The sequence below is a fragment of the Pleurodeles waltl genome, chromosome 4_2, assembly GCF_031143425.1.
Source record: "Pleurodeles waltl isolate 20211129_DDA chromosome 4_2, aPleWal1.hap1.20221129, whole genome shotgun sequence".
Taxonomy (NCBI): Eukaryota; Metazoa; Chordata; class Amphibia; order Caudata; family Salamandridae; genus Pleurodeles; species Pleurodeles waltl.
The window spans coordinates 608644547-608667503 of NC_090443.1; the positions used below are offsets into that span (position 1 = coordinate 608644547).

At 42.9% G+C, this 22957-nt stretch overlaps 1 protein-coding gene across 1 annotated transcript in view; it reads right to left on the reverse strand.

The window, feature by feature from the left end:
- The window catches only part of LRRC39 (leucine rich repeat containing 39), a 113110-nt gene that overhangs the window by 63929 nt on the left and 26224 nt on the right, over nt 1-22957 (reverse strand). Inside the window, exon 4 of the mRNA XM_069232168.1 lies at nt 3593-3749. Coding sequence (XP_069088269.1) covers nt 3593-3749 — 157 coding nt within the window. The remainder of the gene's footprint in view (nt 1-3592; nt 3750-22957) is intronic.

Below are 22957 nucleotides of genomic sequence, written 5' to 3' on the forward strand. Positions count from 1 at the left end.
TAAATTCCCAATCTCCAATTGGAGAACAACAGCCACAAGTTTGTTTGAGCAGGATTTTGCCAAGAAACCCCAAATGAAGCCTGAAGGAAGCCCTTTTAGGATTTTAATTTAAGACAAATTTTACTATTTTTCCTTTTGTCCATATCAAAACATATGGAAATATAGCTTGTGAAAGAAGATCTGTTATAGCTCTAAAATCAACATTTGTTAATTCTTCCTGGCTCACACTTTTCATAACTTAACCAAGTCAGTTTGCTATTACCTTTTCAATCCTATCAAGCCTGTACTATCAAGCTGATTCTTTTTATCCATGTGTGCGAGATTCGCTTCCTGGGCATCTGTTTTTTCAATAAAGACCATGATGTTGTACACAGAGGGCTCAGACGTGCAAGCATTTCTCTAGGCTTTTTTTGTCCAGCATAGACTGATCTCTCTGCCATCATCACCAATCCATGTTTGTGCCCCATACGTCCACACTGGAGTTCCAAGGCTCCCCAACAGTCTAGCAATATCTCAGAGGGTACAATTAGCCCACTATACTATAATAATGTACAATGCATATGGGTGGTGCCTGGTCTCCCTAAATACCCACTAATAACTGTTTTGCATCACCTTGAAGCAGAATCCCTGAAGTCAGTGATACCGGTCCTTTCACACCCCTTCCAGGATGCTTGGATCTCAGGACATTGCCATGTGATATGAAAAAGCTACATGTCTCTCCATTTCGCCTTAGGCATAAATCATCCTCCATTTAACCCAAATCTTTTACCTGTGAATGTGTAAAAAACTTATGTGATATCTTTAACTGTATCAACATGAACCATGTCTGCCTTGCTACCTCTTTTGGTTGTAAATGTATGCCTCCTCCAGTTTTGTATCTTCCAAAAGTCTAAATTATTTTACTCTCATTGATCTTAAACATTGTAATGACTCTTCTGTGGTATTTGCCAGTGTCTTACGTATCTGGGAACATTGTTTTGTAAATTAATTGGTCAGCACTTGTTTTTCTACTGCAGAGCAATCCTGTAACTGTTTTTTTAGGCCCGATATGTATCACAGATGCACAATTCATTTGTAAATATTTATAGACTTCTGTGTCTGCTAGTTAGAATTGAATTCACTGCTCAGTTGGTCAAGTGTATTTAACTGCTTCTGACCCCAAACATTACCTAGTGCAGAGATACCTTTCAAGTCCCGCTTCCGCAACCCCGTCAATTTTTCAATCTCTAAAATTGTTGCTCACCTAGAAAAGCTTGTTTTTTCACCTGGTTTCAAGGTTGTGTTTTTCCGCCCTTGATGTAGTTTGGCAATAGTTGAGAGATCCTGCACCCCACACAAATCTCAAGGGTGCCTCCCATCTCCAAGTAAATATTTGTCTATCTCTGAGGGTTCCCACTGTGATATAAATACTCACTCGTTCACTGTCACTAAATGTGATGCTCAATAATAATTGTGTAAATCCAGGAAAGGCAATTGCCCCGTCACAAATTACTTTGAGCGTTGATATTATAGGAGTGCCACCTATGTTCTTGAAAACATTTTCTGGTATCCACTACTGGATATTTTGGATTATGAAGAGGAAACTAGGGAGAGCAATCAATTGTCAGAGGGCTGCACGTCCCTCTGGGGAGAGTGGAAACCTCTTTGTTTGTTGAACACCTTGCCAAGACTTCGCCAGCACCCACATCAGAGTAGTGTCCACAAATGATTTCCTATCTTATGTGATACATACAAATAGATATCAGAAATGGTGCTTGCTTACTTGGAAAGGGAAGTTACAATCTGTGAGTGGGGATGACATTGATTGTGTTTAATTTATTTAGGACCTTGTGTAGCTACCAAACACCTTAAAAATGTATATTACTCTTTGTATGAGTTTTCCTGATCGCCAGTGTATATATATATATATATATATATATATATATATATATATATACATACATATATATATATATATACATACATATATATATATATATATATATATATATATATATATATATATATATATATATATATATATATATATATATATATATATATATATCATAAACATTTTAAGAAATACTGACATTCAGTTCACTAGACCATCTAAGACCCTAGACCAATGGATCACTCTCCAATGAGGGTCTCCAATGCAAATGTACACAGCAATGTTGATAAAGGGTAGCCATGCATTTTGTCTTTCTCCAAGCAGAATGTATCCTATAGTACACCATTCACTCTCAACCTGGATATGAGTTCAGTATTAAACAATTGTATCCAAGTTATAAACAACTGTCCAGTGCACTTTTTTTAGAGAGATAGAACACAAATAGGCCCATTTATCTGAACTGAATGTTTTTTTGGTGCCAAGTGAAATGTCTAGCTTTGCATACCATATAGGCATACTTCATGCATTTATAAATTCCCCTTAGGCTCAGTCTCATACGCATATGTAGCTTGTATCCTAATTTGCCCAGATGTACTAAGTCCTCAATTATTCTGCATAGCCCTTTCACTAAACATTTTGCCAAAACCTTAGTTTTAATATATAGAGCAAAATCGGCCTACACTATGCACAACAGTCTTCAGCTTTCCTGGCTTATAGATTAGTGCAGCAGTGACCATGTGCATATCCATCTTACCTTCTAGCTGCCTCAAATATTTACAGCATATGGGCCCATGTTTATGGTAAAATGACAGAGCGCGACTCTGCGCCAAATTTGGCAGCACCGCACTGGGTCATTTTCACAATGCAGAGATGCGCCATATTTAAGTGAATACGGCACACCCTTGTGTTGTCCCCTGCACTGGTGCTAAATTTAACTGCCAAAGTAGGTATCCTTGCATCATCGTGTAAGGATGTCTGCGTTGAGGGATGTGATTGATTATGTGCGGGAAGGTGTCCCTCCCTGCACATAAACAATCACTAATGGCACTTTGGCACTTCTGTGTGTGCTGCAGAATGCAGCACGCATAGAAAAAGTAAAAAATAGGAGGAATAAAAGTATTCTTTCTCGTTGTGCCTTGCTAACGCCACCCTTAAGGGTGGCATTAGATTTTGGCGCTGCCTCAGGTTTACGAAACCTCGTAAATCTGAGACAGAGTCAAAAAGCAATGGGTGTTGCTGTGGCAAACCCACAGCAAACACCCATTGCACGCCCCTCTGATGCAGATAACTGCGTCGGAGGGGCCCATATTTACAAGGAGGTGTAATGCCACAAAAAGTGGTGTTACACCTCCTTGTAAATATGGAGCAGAGGTTAGTGCCACTGGAGCGTCACGGGGCTCATAAATATGCCCGATGATCAGTGAAACTGACCAGCATGTGCCTATAAAATTCCATTGGTAAGCCATTGGGGCCTAGTGCCTTAACACTTTGGTATTGGGCAATTACCCCAGACACCTCATCTGCCAGGTGCTGTTAGAACTGACAACTGTGACTTTCAAGAATCCCAGCAGAAAACACAGTATTTCACTTGTTATCGTACTGACTTGAACAGAAAGTTATCAAAAAACCTATGATTTATTAATATCAATCAAAACTTTGATCACTCACTTTTACAACCATAGTCCAAACACGGCACTGAAATTGAAATTGCAAACTCACCAATTTCTTTGGGTAGTTCTGAAATGGAATTTCGGGATAAATCCAGAACTATAAGATTATTAAACTTTGCGATAAAGTTGGGAATTTTCATTAGATTTGTTCTGTGTATTTGCCATTCCTGAAGGTTGGAGAGTTTCACCAAAGAAGGAGGAAGATTCTAAAAAACACAGATACATAAAACCAGGCAGATACCTTATTTACAAACTTTAGTATAGCTAAAGTCACTGGAATTATGTTGCAGTGAAGTAGCATATTATGCATCAATTAAAGACTAATTACATGACATATTAAGCACTTAAAGGCAAATTATGCAACACACTCTGAGGCTTTATTTTCTAACAAAAATGCACAGTGAAAGAAAACTATGACCATTCAACAGGTCTTATTCTAAATGGTATTCACAATAATTATGTTTTATATGAAAGCACATGAACATCATTTTATTAAGATTGTCCTTGTCTACATCGCAGAATAGAACAGATTATTAAAATTGCCCGTAGAGTGTTGCAATAAGCAGATAACAAGTAACATGTGCACAACTCTTGTAATAAAAAAGTGTGACTCAGTTATTCAGTGCATCCAAATTATGCTATAACTCTAGGCCCCTATTACAAGCTTTGTGGCGCAGGGCAGTGCAGCAGGTCACCTTGCTTCGCTGACCTACATCAAAGGGAAATGGCAGGAATGCACTGTATGTATCCAATACAGCACATTCCTGTCCTTTCCACCTGTGCTGGTGTCCTTTTGGCAGCCTAGTGCCAACGGAGGCATCCTTGCACTATAGTGCAGGGGTGTCTGCATTGCATGCTTTTGTGCAGGAAGGGATATCTTCCTGCACAAAAACAATCCTGAGAGGCTTTTTCCTCTTTTTATGTGTGCTGCAGAACACAGCACACATAGAAAGAGGGAAAAGGAGGAGAAGCAAACATATCCTAGGGAGATGTATCTTTTTTGGTGCATTCCCAGGTTTAAAAGTTGTTGTAAATCTGAGGAAGTGTCAAAATCCATGGATGTTGCATGGGAACACCCAAGCACCACCCATGGAAATGCTTCCATGGGGCAGAGTAATGTAACCCAGCGATTTGTGCTACGTTACATTACTTGAGATTTATGAAGCCACACAGGGACACACAAGGTGGCCTTGTGTGGCTTCATAAATCTCACTTAAGATTTGCATCGCTCTAGCACCACTTTGCGTAGTACAAGAGCGAGCAGGATATAAATATGGCCCCTGGCCTATAGTTACTGGAATAACTTGTATTTATACATAAATATCTCTTTCTATTAAGAAATAGCCTTGTTGTGTAATAGATTCATTTTTATTATGTTTGTGTCCACAAAAGGGCACTTTAGGATCTAAATACTGGACTTTAAAAATACATGCTACCTACTTAGATTCTTCTTAAGTAGTGGTTCCCAAACATTTTAGAAGCACAACCCAATTTTTAGTACAACAAATTTTCATGACCCACCTAGATTTAATGGACATGAGGTAGGCGATATTTTTAATGTCACTAAAGCATTATATGGTAGTGCACTGTCATTTGCAGATCACAAATTTTCCATAGAAACAGCCACTAACATTGTGCAGACAATCAGTTTTACTGATAGAACTATATTACACACTAATTATAATGTGTGGAAATTGAGTTTCAGTGAGTATGTTATCGTTTGTGCACTACAAAGTAAAGTGTCTTGAATTGTTTTGATTCAGTTAAAATCTTCGTTTCCATTACACTTCAGGATTGCATTATAAAACATGCTTTCTTTTTGCTTACTGTGAGGATCTGGGTGCATTATATGGTACCGCTGTGTGACCTTATCGTGAAATACATTTGCAAAAACTATCTTGGGTCCAGTCAGGCTTGTTTGAACAACCGTAAGCTCAGTCCTGGTAACCTTGGCTTTGAGCAGTGAGGCTTGAAAAAGGAACTTATGTAAAGCATTTAAAAGTACCACACAACGTAAAAAGAAAGCCACACAACACGAAACACCAACATCAATTTATAAACTTTTTTTTTTATACATTTATAAAAACAGATTATATTTTTATGAATTTTTAGAGTCTAAGATGAACAAAATCCAATGGAGGGTTCCAGAGATACAGATTTTTAAAGAAATCTTCATTTTCAATTTAACCACAAACAAGCATTGGTAACCGTAAAGTTTGAAAACGTTTGAAAAGTTTGTAAAAGTTAGTTTGGCTGTCCCTGCCCGGCGTGGGTTACCAAATCTGACATGGAGTGGTCTGGGGGGCCAATGAGGTAGATGTGGACAGTTACCTGATCACCTGAAAGTTTTCTAGTCCAGTTCCAACCTTTTTGGCATGACCGCCGCAGACTTCAATGGAGTGCCTCTGATGCTGAATATACAGGAGATGAAAATGATCAAGGATGCTCCAGGTGCTGTGCAGTTGATGGGGGTAGCTTTGTGGTCATTCCTCAGTCCACGGTCAAGTGGCGACATTAGCCACAGAGGTTGGGGCACCTAGAGGTCCTCTTTAAGCCAGTAGAAGGCCAGTGGGAGCTAGACTACCCATCCCCGTACACAGCGGTCCCAGCTGTATACTATGTTGATGGCTGGTGACCCTCTTGGATGACCAATTTGGACCCAAACAACAGTCCCGGGTCTGGCTGACTTGGGTGTAACTTTTGGCCACCGAGGATTGGTCTCTTGGGGTGCCCAGCGGCACTCAGGAGGTATTCTTCTGAAGTGGCTACTGACTTGCCGGAATGAGCTTCTCCAGCTTTAATAACCCTGGCGCTAGCTCCAGAAGGGCAGCTGATTGACCCTTGCAGTCACTTCTTTGCTATGTGGTTACCAAGCTAGGAGCCACAGGCACTGTTCTCTCTCTTCTAGCCCAAAACGCAGCAGGTGCAGTAGAGCAGACGGTGCAGCCTCTCTTTGTGCAGTCATGGGGTTGGCAGGGCAGTCTTTTTTTGGTCATAGTTCCAGTTCCAGAATGATCCGAGATTCAGGGTGCCAGGGCTACCATATTTATTTTCGGCTGTTGGGAGCTTGGTAGCCCACACTAGAGGTGTGGCTACCTGTGGGCTACACGTCCACAGGAAAATCCAGTTTGGGCACTGTTTTTTTAATCCTTTTGCTAGCCCGTCTACCTGAACAAAGCGCAACCCCTCAGGAGTGTGATCACCCTGGTGGCTTCGCCTTGGAAGCTCACCTTTTGGGCTAACACTCCAAGTGGCTTCCTGCAAAGGGGAGGTAACACCTCACCTTGCAGCAGGCTGCTTTTTTCCTAAGCCTGGGAGTTGATTACTATACTCCCCAAGTGGGCATAAAGCTGTCTGGTGGCCAGTGACTCTGTGAGAACACTGGGCAAACTGGGGAATAGTTGCATTCCTTTAAAAGTGATATTAAATTCAACTTGGGCATCAAGTCGGTTTTAAGGCCACGATTAATCTGATACCTTACAGTACCCATCTAGGTAGTCCCATTCAAAAGATAGTCACGCCGGTAACCTGTGTGCTAGCCAATGGGGTTAACAGCTTTCCACAGCAAAACAACAATCTATGGCCCATATTTATACTTTTTTAGCGCTGTATTTGTGCCATTTTTTTTTATGGAAAAGTGGCGCAAACTTACAAAATACAATTTTATTTTGTAAGTTTGCACCGCTTTTGCGTCAAAAAGCGGCGCAAATGCAGCACTAAAAAAAGTCTAAATATGGGCCTATAAGTGTTGCTGTTATGACATATATAGAAATACACACCCTACTTAATAATACACTGCTCCCTGTTGCAGGACTTCATAGGCCCTTGTTACGGGGACTTGCATATATTGTTTGGGGAAGTGGGGGGCTTTGGTTTGAATGGCAAAGTTGAACTAGTAGTGTGGCCACTGCTCTTCCAGTCTGTAGTGGTACGCTCGGAGACATTTTGTACCTTCACACACAAGGTCGCACAATCAGTGCTGCAGCCCTGGGTAGACAATCTGCCATACATGACCTGTGTAACATATCCCAAGTTATTAAAAGTAAGTCAGTCCTTGCCAATTGCGAATAATGAATTCAAAATTATTATTGTAAGGCATTAGAATACTGGCACTTAGGTCTGCCTAATAGGCTTCTGTGCACTTTCAGAGTCGAAAAACCAGCAGACTAGTAGTCTAAATAGGGGCAAAAGGTGAATAGGAAACCTGCAAAAAGCCTGTTTTCTTACACTGTTGAAGGTATACAGTTCATGCCCTGTTACATGTATTACCATAAAAAATGACATCCTATAGCCTTTCCTGTCTCACACCTGTACCCCAGCAAGATTGTAACATAATTCACTTCACCTTCCTTTCTCTGACTGCAGCGTGAGGAGAGTTTGTAAACACCAATTCCCATGTAAAGAAAAACAGCAGCAATTTGTCATAGCCCGACATTTGACTTCTGTCTTTGAAGCACCACAAATGTGAAAAGATAAATACAGAATTTAAAGGCATCTTTATTTATTGCTTGGGCCTTCATGACCCACCAAAATCAGCTCACGACTCACCAGTGGGTTGCGACCCACAGTGTGAGAAAGACTGTTCTAAAACCTAAGCGTTCTCTTTCTCTATCAAGGGGTGCATGTTTGAGAACACTGCATGTGATATAAACATGTTTTGTAATGAACAATATAGAGAAGGAATCATTTGTGTCTAAATTGCAAGTAAGCATTTAATATAAAAGCCATTTCTAGTTCATTAACTGGGGATGTTGCCAACATACGGCATTTGCAACATATCATGCCTGAAGGCTCAGTGGACTCATTTACTCACTGCAGAGATCTGCAGCCTTTCTTCCTTCTGAGGACGATAAAATGAGTACCACTGAGTAGGGCAACAATAAATATCTATTATTTCAGTGCCAAGGTACCCTTCAGGGCGAGAATGGGCTTTACAAATCACACATTATGTTATGACTAAATGTATCAATCAACAATTAAATGGTGTCCAGTTTACTTTTGGGAAGCGTTGCAACATTTGAAGCAATTGTATTAACTTTCGAACCGTAAGGGTTAGAAACTAAGGCCCACATTTATAATTTTTTAGTGCCGCATTTGCGCCGCAAATACAATTGCATTTTGTAAGTTTGCGCCGCTTTTGCATAAAAAAATGACGCAAATGCGGCGCTAAAAAAGTATAAATATGGGCCTAAATGTATTGTTGTTAAACTTTTTGTGGCAACTGTTGAACATTCAAATCTATCTGGAAAAGGCCAGAGTCACCAAATCCTTTTTCCCAGTAGCACCGAGTACAACTAAACTGCTTTTGTAACAATACTTTGATATATGGTGTGGTATCACTTTCTACCAGTGATACAAACTGCAGCTTTGTTGAAACCAAGCTGATGTTCATGATGACGAGTGAACTATCAATAAGTTAATGTTAAAGGCCATTGTTACGAAGTAAATCCAAGGATCCGGAAGTCGTATGGTAAGTCTTTATTAATACAGCATCCACAACAGTGCCTGCTGCTTCTTGCTTCTTCCTTCACTCCCAACCGTCTTCCCACAGAATCCCCTGAACATCTCCATTCTATTCTCTGACATCATTGATCCAATGATGTCAGAGACCTCCCAAGATCACAACACATCTCCTCCCCATAGAAACATAAAAATAACTTAACTTCGTTATATATATAATAACACTACAACACAGTGATAAAAGGAATACAAAGAAAGAAAAGAAGATCAATGCAATGCAACACATAACAGGGAAAACTAAAATGATGGCCCATTGTCAAAAACGTATCTTTAGCTAAGGCAACTAAAATGAAAATAGAATAACCATAAATGATCAGCACATGAACAATATGCAATTACACACACACAATGTTATTGACATAGCTTCCTTAATGTGTAAAATCTTCTAAGTATTTGGGAGTTGTTTTATTCCTTACACTCCTTCTAATCTTCTCTCCAGAATCAGGATCAGATCCACCAACATTTTCCTCCCTGTACCTTCCCTCAGTCATTGGTCTGTCATTCACACATTTGGCTAAGCGCGACATGCTCCACACATCACCCCCTTCCAGAACAACAACATTCTTCCTCACTTGCACAATTTTCTTCGGTCCCATAAACTTAAACGCCCCTTTCTTTGACCAGAAAGGTTTCTTAACGTACACCATGTTACCTACATGCCACCATTTTTGATGAGCACCATGTTTTACATCAAATGCTTCCTTATATTTTGCTTGATTCGCAACAACTCTGTGTCGGATAGCATCATTACCATCTGGTGAATCCGTAACCTCCTTATCAGCCAACAACCACAAGGGATTAAGTTTAGAACCCGCCATTCTACCTCTCAATATTCTAAAAGGAGACATACCCAAAACAGCATTAGGAGCATTTCTGTGGGCCCATAATTTCTCCCTGAGGACATTTTTTAAAGGTATACAATTGTCCATGGCAGTCTGTGCACTAGCTACCACCAACTGGTTCATCTTTTCAACCAACCCATTGGCTTGGGGGGAATATAAGGCAGTGCGAAAGTGAGAGATAGCTAGATTGTTGAGAAAATTCTTCATTTCCAATTAAGTAAATTGTACACCATTATCAGTGACTATCACCTTTGGAATACCCTCACATGCAAAAACATCAGTTAGGAACTCTATAACAACTTTAGTGGTGATGGCACTCACACAACTTGCAGTGACCCATTTGGACATATAATCAACTAACACAATTGCAAATCTCTCATTATGAGGTAAAGCTTCAAACGGTCCCACAATATCTAAACCAAGTTTGCACCATGGTTCATCAGGAACACGGATCGGAGATAAAGGGGCAGTTCTTACACTTTTGGTTTATCACTCCTTGCACAATACATACATTTTTTTACAACTGCCTCAACATGTCTATCAAGGCCTGGCCACCAATAGCACTCTCTAACACTAGCCTTGGTGAAAATCCTGCCTAAATGTCCCTCATGAGCTAAATTGATCAGCCTCTCATACAACCCAACTGGAGGAACCAACCTATCACATCTGTACAGATCATTTCCAACAATACTCAATTCATCTTTGACATTCCAAAATGCTTTAACATCATCTGGACAGTTGCATAAATCAGGCCAACCCCTCACAACATATTCTGAAACCAGCATGCGAACTGTGTCTCGTTCACATTCTAACTCCCAACTTTCCTTATCAATAGCTGGTTCTTTAATCCACAAAACTGGAATTTGATCATCCGTAGTGTGGTCTGCCAAAGGTAATCTAGAAAGGAAATCTGCCGGAATGTTATCTTTCCCTAGTAGGTACTCCACATGAAAATTATATTCCATTAGACCTTCAACCCAACGCTTGATGCGTGGAGTTGTGTTTTCAATATTACGGCACGAAAATATCTGCACTAAAGGTCTGTGATCACTTCTAATTACAAACGGCAACCCCCAAAGGTAGTACTTGAAATGGTTAACAGCCCAATTGCATGCCAAAGCTTCACGCTCTATTACTGAATAGCGGACTTCTGCCTCTCTAAGAGAACGAGAGGCAAAGGCCACTACTTTGTCTTCACCATCAACTAATTGTGAAAGAACCGCACCTTAACCCTTCAGGCTAGCATCTGTGGACAACAAAGTTTTCCTCCTAGTATCAAAATGGCCTAGTGTAGGCATTTCACCAATTCTGGATTCAACAATGTTAAAAGCCTCTTCACACTCTGAGGACCACACAAAATCCACACCTTTCTTTAGCATGGCTCTTAAAGGTTGCACTACACTCGCAAAATTTCTAATAAACTTTGAGTAATATTCTGCTAGACCAAGAAATGAGCGCACTTGATCTCTGTCCGAAGGAGTGGGCATTGATATGATAGATTTGGCCAATAACACTTTAGGTTTAATACCATCACCAGAAATAGTGTGTCCTAAATAAGAAACTGTTCCAACCTTGAACTTGCACTTTTCTTTCTTTAAGGTCAATCCTTTTTCTTTTAATCTCCTCAGAACTGCTCTGAGAGCAATATTATGCTCCTCTTCATTTTCACTATAAATTAACATATCATCTTGAAAGAATAGGACAGAACTCAAACCCTTAAGCACTTCTTTCATTATTCTTTGGAAACACGCAGCTGCTGACGCTAAACCAAATGGCATTCTAATAAATCTAAAAGCTCCCAAAGGCGTAACAAAAGAAGTTAAGTGTCTTGAGTCCTCATGAAGTAAAAATTGATGATAGGCCGCAGATAAATCTAACACACTAAATACCTTGGCTTGTGAGAGCATGGTTAAGGTTTCATTGATATTTGGCAAAGGTTGGCGATCTACCCATATGCACTGGTTTAGACCTCTCAAATCCACACACATTCTAATTTTAGAACCATTGTCCTTGGGAACTAGAACAATGGGAGCCAACCATTCCGAAGCTTCAATCTCTTCTATAACTCCCAAACTCTGTAATCTATTAAGGTTGAAGACAACTGTTGGGAAGACTCGCGCCGTGTTCTGTTGGTCCTGAAGATGGTCTCCTCAGAACAAAGTCTTATGGAATGCTGCTACAACCACAGGCGCACATCCGCACGAGCGTTTTGAAATGCGCACGTTCGCACGGGGCTTGAAAATGCGCACGTGGCTTGAAAATGCACGCGTGTAAGATATCCCGTTAGTTCTTCTTCTCCCTTTTCTTCTCTCCCTTAAAATAGCGCACAAACTTCAAACACGCGCTTAAACTACTGCTGCCAGAACGGCTCGAGACATTCCCAAAAGAAAAGACGTGCAGCCAAATACCTTCTCTCACCGGGAGCTCAGCCACAGTTCAGCAATTTCAATGAACACAGCGTGACTCGACACGCAGCACTCAGCACTTCAGATTACGGAGTAATATTTGAATATCAGCTCCTACATTACAACGGTGGAGTACTTCCACGTCATCACAGCGCTCCTCCTCGCTACAGCGCTAATAAAAAGTCCAGCCGTCAGTATATCACACGCCAGGTTCGGTGGATGCTGTAGACTCTCGTTGCCACTGTTACGAAGTAAATCCAAGGATCCGGAAGTCGTATGGTAAGTCTTTATTAATACAGCATCCACAACAGTGCCTGCTGCTTCTTGCTTCTTCCTTCACTCCCAACCGTCTTCCCACAGAATCCCCTGAACATCTCCATTCTATTCTCTGACATCATTGATCCAATGATGTCAGAGACCTCCCAAGATCACAACAGCCATGCTTATAGAGGTGTGGCTTGGGAGCCCAACTTGGAGAACGCCGCCTAGCGAGGCATTAGGATGATTTGTGACGGCACAAAACAGAACAAGATATTAAATCAACTTGTGGCAGCAGTCTCCTGGAAGAAAATATTATTTTCCCGCCTGTTAGCTGACATGGAAGAAGAGAGGGGATGTGTTTGTTTTCATAAGCATACACAATTTGCTCCATTCAGCTTTTCAAGCCCTGTTGAGGAGATTTATGACTTAACAATCAAAAGAAACATGTGGGAGCAGACTTATTGAAGGGCGAGCAAGTTTATCTGTCCTACAGACCTGTGAAATACGTCTTTGGAGAAGCTATGGTGTTTCTTTTTATGAGTGTGTCATTTGTCATTAACACAGGTTTAAATCTTGTTGTATATCACAACAGGGATGATAATGGCTTAAAATAATACTGTTCTGCCTTTCAAGTTAATGCATCTGAAAAATAAGCAAAGCATTCGAAAGCCTTTCCTAAATGGATGTAAACCTCATTCCTGATATTGGAGGAGGTTTTTGTTAACAGGAACACACTGTACAAAGGTACAATAACATTTATGTATGCAGAATACTTTGGATAAGGCCATTGATCCATGGAAAAAATATTGCAGCTAGTTTATTTTACTCCTCAGGATTCGTTATACGCTAAAGGCCAAGCACTTTTATTTGCTTATTTTAACTGAAACAACAATCCTCTGTCTATTTTTCATGAAGGCTCTGCAATGTTGTGGTTTTACCTAAATGTCTGGCTTGAAGTGCACTCTCTTTAAGGCTCTATTTTAAATGTTCTGCTGGAGTGTGGGGTTACTGGCTCCCCTCTTCACTTACCTAGCAACAGATTAAGGAATATTTGTGTTTACATTGCTGCAGTTTTATTTCTGAATTGCTCATTGATGCTTCTATATCTTGCTGGATACCATCTATTCATAACGTTGATCATGTCTCTTCTGTTGGCATTGGTTCTCAAGTCCAGGTTGAGAGCCCATACCTTACATCTTTTTGGCATCACTATTAGTCTATTACTTGAGGAGTTTGGCACATGCTGTTATTCCCTGTGACACAATGGGAAGATCGCAAAGGGATCCATTTATGGTTTCAAACTTTTTAACCTTTGATCAGTTTGTTAGCGGTCCTATCTAGTGTAATAAAATGATTAAGGAAAATGATAAAACCATATTGTGGAACAAGTGGACAGTAAAGGGCATTTTCAACATTTCACAATTATTAAAGGATAACTCTATTGTTTCTGTTTTGGAACTATCCAGCACATATAGGGGGTCATTTCAACCTCAGCGGTCTTTTCACAAGTCCACCGATGGACCGCCGTGCTGAAGACCGCCAGTGGTGGCGGTTTTCCGCTCGGCGAATTATGACTGCTGGCAGCCCTCTGTCTTTTTCCAGACGGAGAGCCGCCAGCAGCCATACTGGCGGTCGGCGGGGAAGTGGAGGTTGCTCCACCTCCACTGCCCCGTCTACAGAACACCCCCCACCGAATCGGCGGTGTTCTGTTGACGGGGTGCTGGTGGCAGAGCAGCCCCCATGGATCCCGTCCCCTCCCAGAGGATCAACGGACCAGGTAAGTTGATCGTCCACTAGGGGAGAGGGGTGAAGGGGCGTTGTGTGTTGTGTGCACGCATGTGCGTGTGAGTATGAAGAGGGTGTGTGTGAGTGCGTGTATGCATGCGGGGGTGTAGTGTGTTTGGAAATGTGTGCGTGCCTGCCTGTATGTTTTTCTGTATGGATGTGTGCGTGTATGTATGTATGTCTGAATGTGGGTGTGGGTGTATGACTGTGTGTGTGTCTGTTGGCATGTTTGTTCGTGTGTGTGTGTGGGTATGTGTGTTGGTGGTGTCTGCATGCGTGTCGGGTGTGTGTCTGTGTAGTAATGTCAGGGGTAGGGGTGGGGAGGGGGGTCCTGCCACCTCTGGGGGGTGGTGGGGAGTCGCGGGAAAGGATTCGGGGTGGGGGGTGGGGGAGACCACTATCAGTGCCAGGGAAGGTATTCCCTGGCACTGATAGTGCTTACCGTCATGGATTTCATGGCGGTACCCAACCCCATGAAATCCATGGCAGTCAGCCGGGTCATGATACTGCCGGCGGTCTTGTGACGGCCGCCGGGCTGGAGGCCCAAGTCTCCAGCCCAGCGGTCGTCTCCGCCCTGGCGGTCGGTTCTGAGAAGTGGCGGATGACCATGGCGGTAACCGCCATGGTCATGATTCCAGTTTTTTTACCGCCAGCCTGTTGGCAGTAAGACCACCACTTCTCCGCCAACCGCCAGGGTCATAATGAGGGCCATAATCTCTCAAATAATATGCTAACACAATACAATGGGCTTAAAGGTCTTCTCCACTTTGTATTCGGGTCACTCATCTCCCTAGAGTTGCAGCTCCTGATGTGTAGAATAGTCCTATTTCTAAGAATTTTCTCTCAAATACCCCTGTAATATATAAATTGCTCTGACTACCCAATATAGACAGACCTATATTTCTCAATGAAGCTTTGTGGGAATTGGAGTTGCATTGTGCTTCGCCAGTTCTACCTGAGATAAAATCTGAACCAAAGAGCATTCTACAGCTTGTCCTCAACTTTAAAACAAATTCTTTTTTTTTTTCTCCTCTTCATTTGCATCAACTATCTGAGACGCCTGTGGTCAGTTTGACCAATGAAGTGAGTACTAAACAAGTATGGTCTCCGCTTCTTCAGGGACCAGACCACAGCAAAGGCTTCCCTCTCAGTGGCACTCCAGCGCTATTCTCTGTGGAGTAACTTTCTTCTAATAAATGCCACAGACTGGTCCAGGCCATCATCGTTGGTCTGGGATAGAACTACTCCTATTCCATGCTCAGAGACATCTGTCTGCACAATGAACTGCTCAGTGTAATCTGGGGCTTTTAGAATAGATACTGAGCATGTTGCTTCTTTCAGGGTGCCAAAAGTCTTTTCACAACGTACTGTCCAGTTTACTTTTTTGGGATGTTTCCTAGCGGTAAGTTCTGTGAGGGGTGCCACAATAGTGCCATACCCCTTCACAAACCTCCTGTAGCACCCAGTCAAGCCGAGGAATACCCTGACTTGGTTCTGGCTTGTGGGAGCCTCCCAGTCTAGAATAGCCTGGATCTTGGGTTTCAAGGGTTGATCTTGCTTTCTACCTACAAGGTGGCCCAAGTATATAACAGAGGCCTGCCCTATCGGGCACTTGCTTGCATTGATAGTGAGTCCTGCATGCTGAAAGGCCTCAAGGACTTCTACAAGGTGGATCAGGTGATCCTGCCTGGTGGAACTATAGACAGGAATATCATCTAGATATGCTGCACTAAAATACTCCAACCCAGCAAGGACTTTGTTCACCAACCTTCGGAATGTGGCAGGGGCATTCTTTAATCCGAATGGCATTACAGTAAACTTGTAATGTCCATTTGGGGTCAACAATGCTGTCTTTGCTTTGACTCCTGGGGTCAAACCAATCTGCCTGGTGTTAAATCAAAAGCACTGGGAAATTTGGCTGCAGCCAGCCTGTCAATAGGTTTATCTGCCCTTGGAATGGGTTGGGTATCTGTCCTAATGGCAGCATTGATACCTCTGTAGTCCACACAAAACCTCTACTCTGGTTTACCTCCCTTGGAATTAGGTTTGCGGACTAAGACCACTGGGCTGGCCCAAGGACTTTTTCAGAGGGCTCAATCACCCCAAGTTCCAGCTTCTTGCTGACTTCAGCTTTGATGTTTCCTCTGACTTGATCAGACATTCGGTAAATTTAGTTTTTCATAGACAGGCTGTCTCCAGTGTCCACATTGTCCACATCTTGAGTACACCAGGTAGTCTGTTCAGGGGTCAGGGAAAAGAGCCCAACATATTGCCTCTGGACTTGCCTGCAGTCAGTATGCTGTTGGGCATTGAGGATGTCTGAGAAGACAAATCCCTCAACAGACTAATTTGCAAGGTTGTGAGAAAGGAGGTCAGGGAGTGGTTCACTTTCTTCCTGATCCTCAACAGTGACCATCAACATGGTCATATCAGCCCTGTCACAGTAGGGTTTAAGGTGGTTCACATGGATACCCCTGTGAGGGCTCCTGGGAGTGCCAAGGTCCACCAGAGAGGTGACCTCCCCTTTTCTTTCAAGGATAGTCCTGGAGGGCTATAGCAGCCACAGGGTCCAACACCCATTCCTTCTGCCCTGGTTGGTACTCCACCAGTGTAGCCTTTTGGTCAATCCACTGTTTCTGGAGCTCTTGGCTGGTCTAAAGGTTTTTATTTGCTTTCTCCGTATACTCAGTCATTCTGGAATGAAGGCCAAGCACATAGTCCACAAAGTCTGGTTCAGGATCTTTGAGAGGCATCTCCCAGCCTTCGCTCACAATACTCTGTGGTCCCTAAACAAAAGTTCAAAGGGACTAAAGCCTACTCCCTTTTGTGGCACCACTCTGTAGTCGAAAAGCAGGCATGGTAAAAGAACATCCCATCTCATTCTCACTTTTTCAGGGAGTCCCATGATCATACCTTACACGGTATTTTTGAATCTCTCAATTAGACCACATGTTTGTGGGTGGTGTGGGGTAGTGAGCATATAGGTCACACCACATTCCTCCCACATTGCTTTAAGGTAAGCAGACATGAAATTACTACCTCTGTCTGAAATCACCTTCTTTAGGGAAGCACAATCTAGTACAAATACTGATGAGGGCTCTGGCAACTGCAGGGGCAGTGGCAGTCCTAGTGGCACCAGGTTTGGGGTCAGGGCTTCTGTCTCAGGGTAAAAGTGTCCCATAATGTCCTGTGGGAGTCACTGGCATCTCCCTTTTACTGGTCAGCAGCTTTCTGTCTCAGGCTTTCAAAAGTGGGACAGGTCCTCTGTCCCTGGCAAAGATCTTCCCTAGTGTGCCCCCTCTGCCCAGGAGCTCTGCCGTGTAAGGTCCATGTTCCTGGGGCTCAATTCCCTCAAGGGCTGACAGGTCTTCTCCCGCAGGAGAGGGGACCTGAGCTTGTGTCTCCTCAAAAGTTGGTTTCCCAGACTTCTTGCCTTTTCTCTTGGAGGTTTGGGGCATTATTCTAGGCTCATCACCTCTTTTTCACCCTGTGCTCTGGTTTTGTACGCACATACCCATTCAGGTATTCCTAGCATGGCTGCATGGGTTTTCATCTCTACCTCAGCCCATGCTAAGGTCTCCAGATAATTAGCTAGCAGACATTCTACTGGAATTGCAGAGGACACTACCAACGTCTGGCCAGTAACCCCTCCCCATTTCAAGATCACCAGAGTGATTGGATGTACCTTGACAGAAGCATTTCTAACTGCAGTTGTACACAATAAGACCTTTTACCTTGTTTTAGGGAACAGGCACTGGGGATCTGTTTAGCAGGATACCAGTGCACCTTCAGTTGAAAAACCTCAGTAAGAGTGGCAAAAAGTAGGGGTGATCATGTCAAAGGGGCACTTTCCTACAGGAGGGTGCACGTTTCTCATGGGAATAAACTAAATTAAACTCACTTAGAATAGAATCAAGCAAGTCTCCTTGCCCATTATGTTCCATATGAAGCCCCACCAGCATCCTGTAGCTCGAACGGTGACCAGAACTTGTTTGCAAACCCTCAGACAGCTGAATATTAGTCACCTACTAATAACACATTGGCAGAGTCTGTATATCCTAACCCTACACCCTTCATAATGGAATTCAAAACTTGTAGGTTTACAAAGTTATGTTATGACGGGTTGGCATTACAAAAATGCAACAATAATAATTTAGATACATTAGCAAGGGTATTTCTCAGAGCCTGGTGATTAAGTGTGCCATTGTGTATCTCAACCAACTTTCCAATTAGGAGTAAAGACACCAAGATAACCAGGCCACCTTTAGCTTTGCCAGAGCTCGACTGAACTGTAGGTACAAAAAAGGACTTGTACCCATCCAGGTGGAAACAATTGATTTGTCCAAATTTCCTGCAAACAGATCAAGCCAAAACACACAATAAAATTAAGCCATATCACATCAGTAAGCTTGATAGTGAGGCCTGCAACATTCAAACTTATGTACTGTAATTCATTCATACAAGAAGTAGAAGATATGACAGGGCCAAATGTGGTGCGAACCAATAGGGTTTTGTTGTGCCAGTCGCAATTTTTCAGAGATATCAAAGATTCATACCTGTTGAATGTCTTTAAAGAAAAACAGAAGGTTGCTCTCTAACATAATTACAATAGTGGGCTATTGACTAGAAGCTATCAGCAGTCACTACTTCAGACCTGTAAAATAAACTGTGGGGTAAAGCCAGGATTGATGCAGTAAACATGGTTTTATACAAACTAGTGAACACCAATGAACAAATGTGAACTCTAGGACTATTAAAAGTAATACATCGAAATCCCCCTCAAATTTCTTTACAACTCTCTGTATCCACCTCACTCTCCTGACCATGTTAATATGTACACACAGATTGGACCGCAATGCATTATGTCTCCCTACCCAATGGGTAACCTTATTTTCCAGTTGTAAAAACCTTTCGCTAGTACCTTCCTTCAGTTGGGGACCATTTCCTAGTACCACACTATAATATGTGGACTCAGGAGGTAAATTAATAGTACCATCTGACCTTATAACGGGAGAGCCCTTAGGGCCAGGGACTGAGTTATCCTCTTTATGGCCACCAAAAGGAGGGTAAATGGGGGGGCGCCTGCTGGGGCAGCAGAATAGAACTCTCTTGGATGGTCATTGTATCTAGGGTGGCCTCTATAGGGGACTGCATCTGCATTTCCACTCCCTGAGGTGCTCGGGTCACAAGACCTCCACTTTTACACCCACAGGTATTTCTGGGCAACATTTTGCGTAACTGTGGAGTACCCCTGTTATGTATCTTGCCCTGTCGCTGACTCCATTTCCCTAACTCTTTGAACATTATCGGTATTCCAGGGAGAAATGAGGGAGTTAACTTTAACCATCAGATTAGAAAGGAATTGTTCAAGATAGCCTAGACTCCTGCCATAGGCCTCAAAAGTCCTTTGATTAGTATTTCAATTTTAATGTACAACTTGTTCGATAAAAAGTTTATACCACTGATCTCGGCTTCAGCAATTGGCCTCTCAGAACTTTTCTCCTGATTGGATGTAACTCTCCGGACATTCAACCTTTTGTCTACTATCTCTCTTTATTCCTCTTACATACTAAGGGCAACTTGTCAGAAGGTGTTTCCTCAGCCAAATGGCCCGGGTCAGCACTGTTGAGGTGAATGTCAGCCTGAACCAATATATGCTTTCCTCCTTCAGAGGAAGCCTATTTTTTCACAAACTCTGTCGCTCCTACAGAGGAGAATACCGGCTTGGTAGAGCTGTATGCAACAGGACTTTAGGAATGTTAGCGACAGATGAAACATGTATGGCCTACTCTCCCTCTACATTAATATTTATTTGTTAACCGGTTCTGTGTCGAGGACGTAATAGTGCTGCTGTGCCCAGGACGTAACCATTACGACCAGAGCGCTCCCTCTGTGGGGTTCCCCCCCACCCCCCAAGTCAGGGATGGAAGGGGAAGCATTTCTCTTCCGATCACGGGGAGGAGGCAGAGAGGCTTCAAAGGGAAGGAAATGTATTTCTTTCCCTTTGAAGTCTCTCTCTGCGTTTTGGCAGCCGGATTGTAAAGCAATCCGGCTGTCAAAACGCCCACTAGACACCAGGGATGTCTTTTTTATAAATGTAACTGACAAAAGGGAGCGACCCCTTTGGCAACGGTCGCCCCCAGGTCGGCCTATTATTAGGCTGATCTGCCCCCAGGGGGGGCAGAAACCTCTAGGCACCAGGGATAAAAAAAAATTGTTTAGTTTTTGTTTTTTGAGGTGGGGAGCGACCCCTTAGGCAAGGGTCGCTCCCCTAGGGGGCAAATTATATTTAGGCCAGATTGGCCTATTTGTATGAGGCCAATCTGCCCCCAAGGGGGGCAGAAACCACTAGACACCAGGGAGTTTTTGTTTGTTTGTTTGTTTTTCACGTAATGGGAGCGACCCCTTAGGCAAGGGTCGTTCCCCTGGGGGGCAAATTTATTTTAGGCCATTTCTGCCCCCAATGGGGGCAGATCAGCCTATTTTAATTAGGCCGATCTGCCCCCACGGGGGCAGAAACCACTAGGCACCAGGGATTTTTGTTGTTGTTTTACAGATGGGGAGCGTCCCCTTAGGCAAGGGTCGCTCCCCTTGAGGGGCAAATTGTATTTAGGCCATTTCTGCCCGCTTTGGGTCAGATCGGCTGATTTTAGGTCAATCTGCCCCCAAGGGGGGCAGAAACCACTAGGCACCAGGGATCTTTTTTTTGCGCCGTCACGCAAGGGGAGCGACCTTGTAGGCAGGGGTCGCTCCCCGGGGGTGGGGGGCAAATTTATTTTAGGTCATTTCTGCCCCCCCCCCCTGGGGCCGGCTGAGTTAGAGACCAAAATCCACAGGTAGGCACTGTTTTCTATAAAAAAATGTGATGTGTCCACATTGTGTTTTGGGCCATTTCCTGTCGCGGGCGCTAGGCCTACCCACACAAGTGAGGTATCATTTTTATCGGGAGACTTGGGGGAACGCTGGGTGGAAGTTTGTGGCTCCTCTCAGATTCCAGAACTTTCTGTCACCGAAATGTGAGGAAAACGTGTTTTTTAGCCACATTTCGATGTTTGCAAAGGATTATGGGTAACAGAACCTGGTCAGAGCCCCACAAGTCACCCCATCTTGGATTCCCCTGGGTTTCTAGTTTTCAAAAATGTGCTGGTTTGCTAGGTTTCCCTAGGTGCCGGCTGAAATTTATTTTAGGCCATTTCTGCCCCCCCCTGGGGCCGGCTGAGCTAGAGGCCAAAATCTACAGGTAGGCACTTTGCAAAAAACACCTCTGTTTTCTTTAAAAAAATGTGATGTGTCCACGTTGCGTTTTGGGGCATTTCCTGTCGGGGGCGCTAGACCTACCCACACAAGTGAGGTATCTTTTTTATCGGGAGACTTGGGGGAACATAGATTAGCAAAACAAGTGTTATTGCCCCTTGTCTTTCTCTACATTTTTTCCTTCCAAATATAAGAGAGTGTGTAAAAAAGACATCTATTTGAGAAATGCACTGTAATTCACATGCTAGTATGGTCACCCGGAATTCAGAGATGTGAAAATAACCACTGCTCCTCAACACCTTATCTTGTGCCCTTTTTGGAAATACAAAGGTTTTCTTGATAGCTATTTTTCCCTCTTTATATTTCAGCAAATGAATTGCTGTATACCTGGTCTAGAATGAAACGCACTGCAGGGTGCAGCTCATTTATTGGCTCTGGGTACCTAGGGTTCTTGATGAACCTACAAGCCCTATATATCCACGCAACCAGAGGAGCCCAGCAGACGTAACGGTATATTACTTTCGAAAATCTGACATTGCAGGAAAAAGTTACAGAGTAAAACGTAGAGAAAAATTTATGTTTTTTTCACCTCAATTTCAATATTTGTCTTTTTCAGTTGTTATTTTCTGTAGGAAACCCTTGTAGGATCTACACAAATTACCCCTTGCTGAATTCAGAATTTTGGTTTCTGGGATCCAGCATTGGTTTCATGCCCATTTCTGTCACTGACTGGAAGGAAGCTGAAAGCACAAAAAATCGTAAAAATGGGTATGTCCCAGTAAAATGCCAAAATTGTGTTGAAAAATTGGGTTTTCTGATTCAAGTCTGCCTGTTCCTGAAAGCTGGGAAGCTGGTGATTTTAGCACCGCAAACCCTTTGTTGATGCCATTTTCAGGGAAAAAACCACAAGCCTTCTTCTGCAGCCCCTTTTTTCCATTGTTTTGAAAAAAACGAAATTTTCACTGTATTTTGGCTAATTTCTTGGCCTCCTTCAGGGGAACCCACAAAGTCTGGGTACCTCTAGAATCCCTAGGATGTTGGAAAAAAAGGACGCAAATTTGGCGTGGGTAGCTTATGTGAACAAAAAGTTATGAGGGCCTAAGCGTGAACTGCCCCAAATAGCCAAAAAAAGGCTTGGCACAGGAGGGGGAAATGGCCTGGCAGCGAAGCGGTTAAGGAACCCCAGCATGGATGATAGAAAATATAATATGCTGATCTTACCACTTTTACCCTCTACCACTTCATTTGGTTGAATTGTAAATGCCCTGTTAGATGAAGTTAACTTGTGTTTCCCCATTGCTCTGGAGATTGCACCGCAGATATCAGAGGGTTCAGTTCTTATGCGGG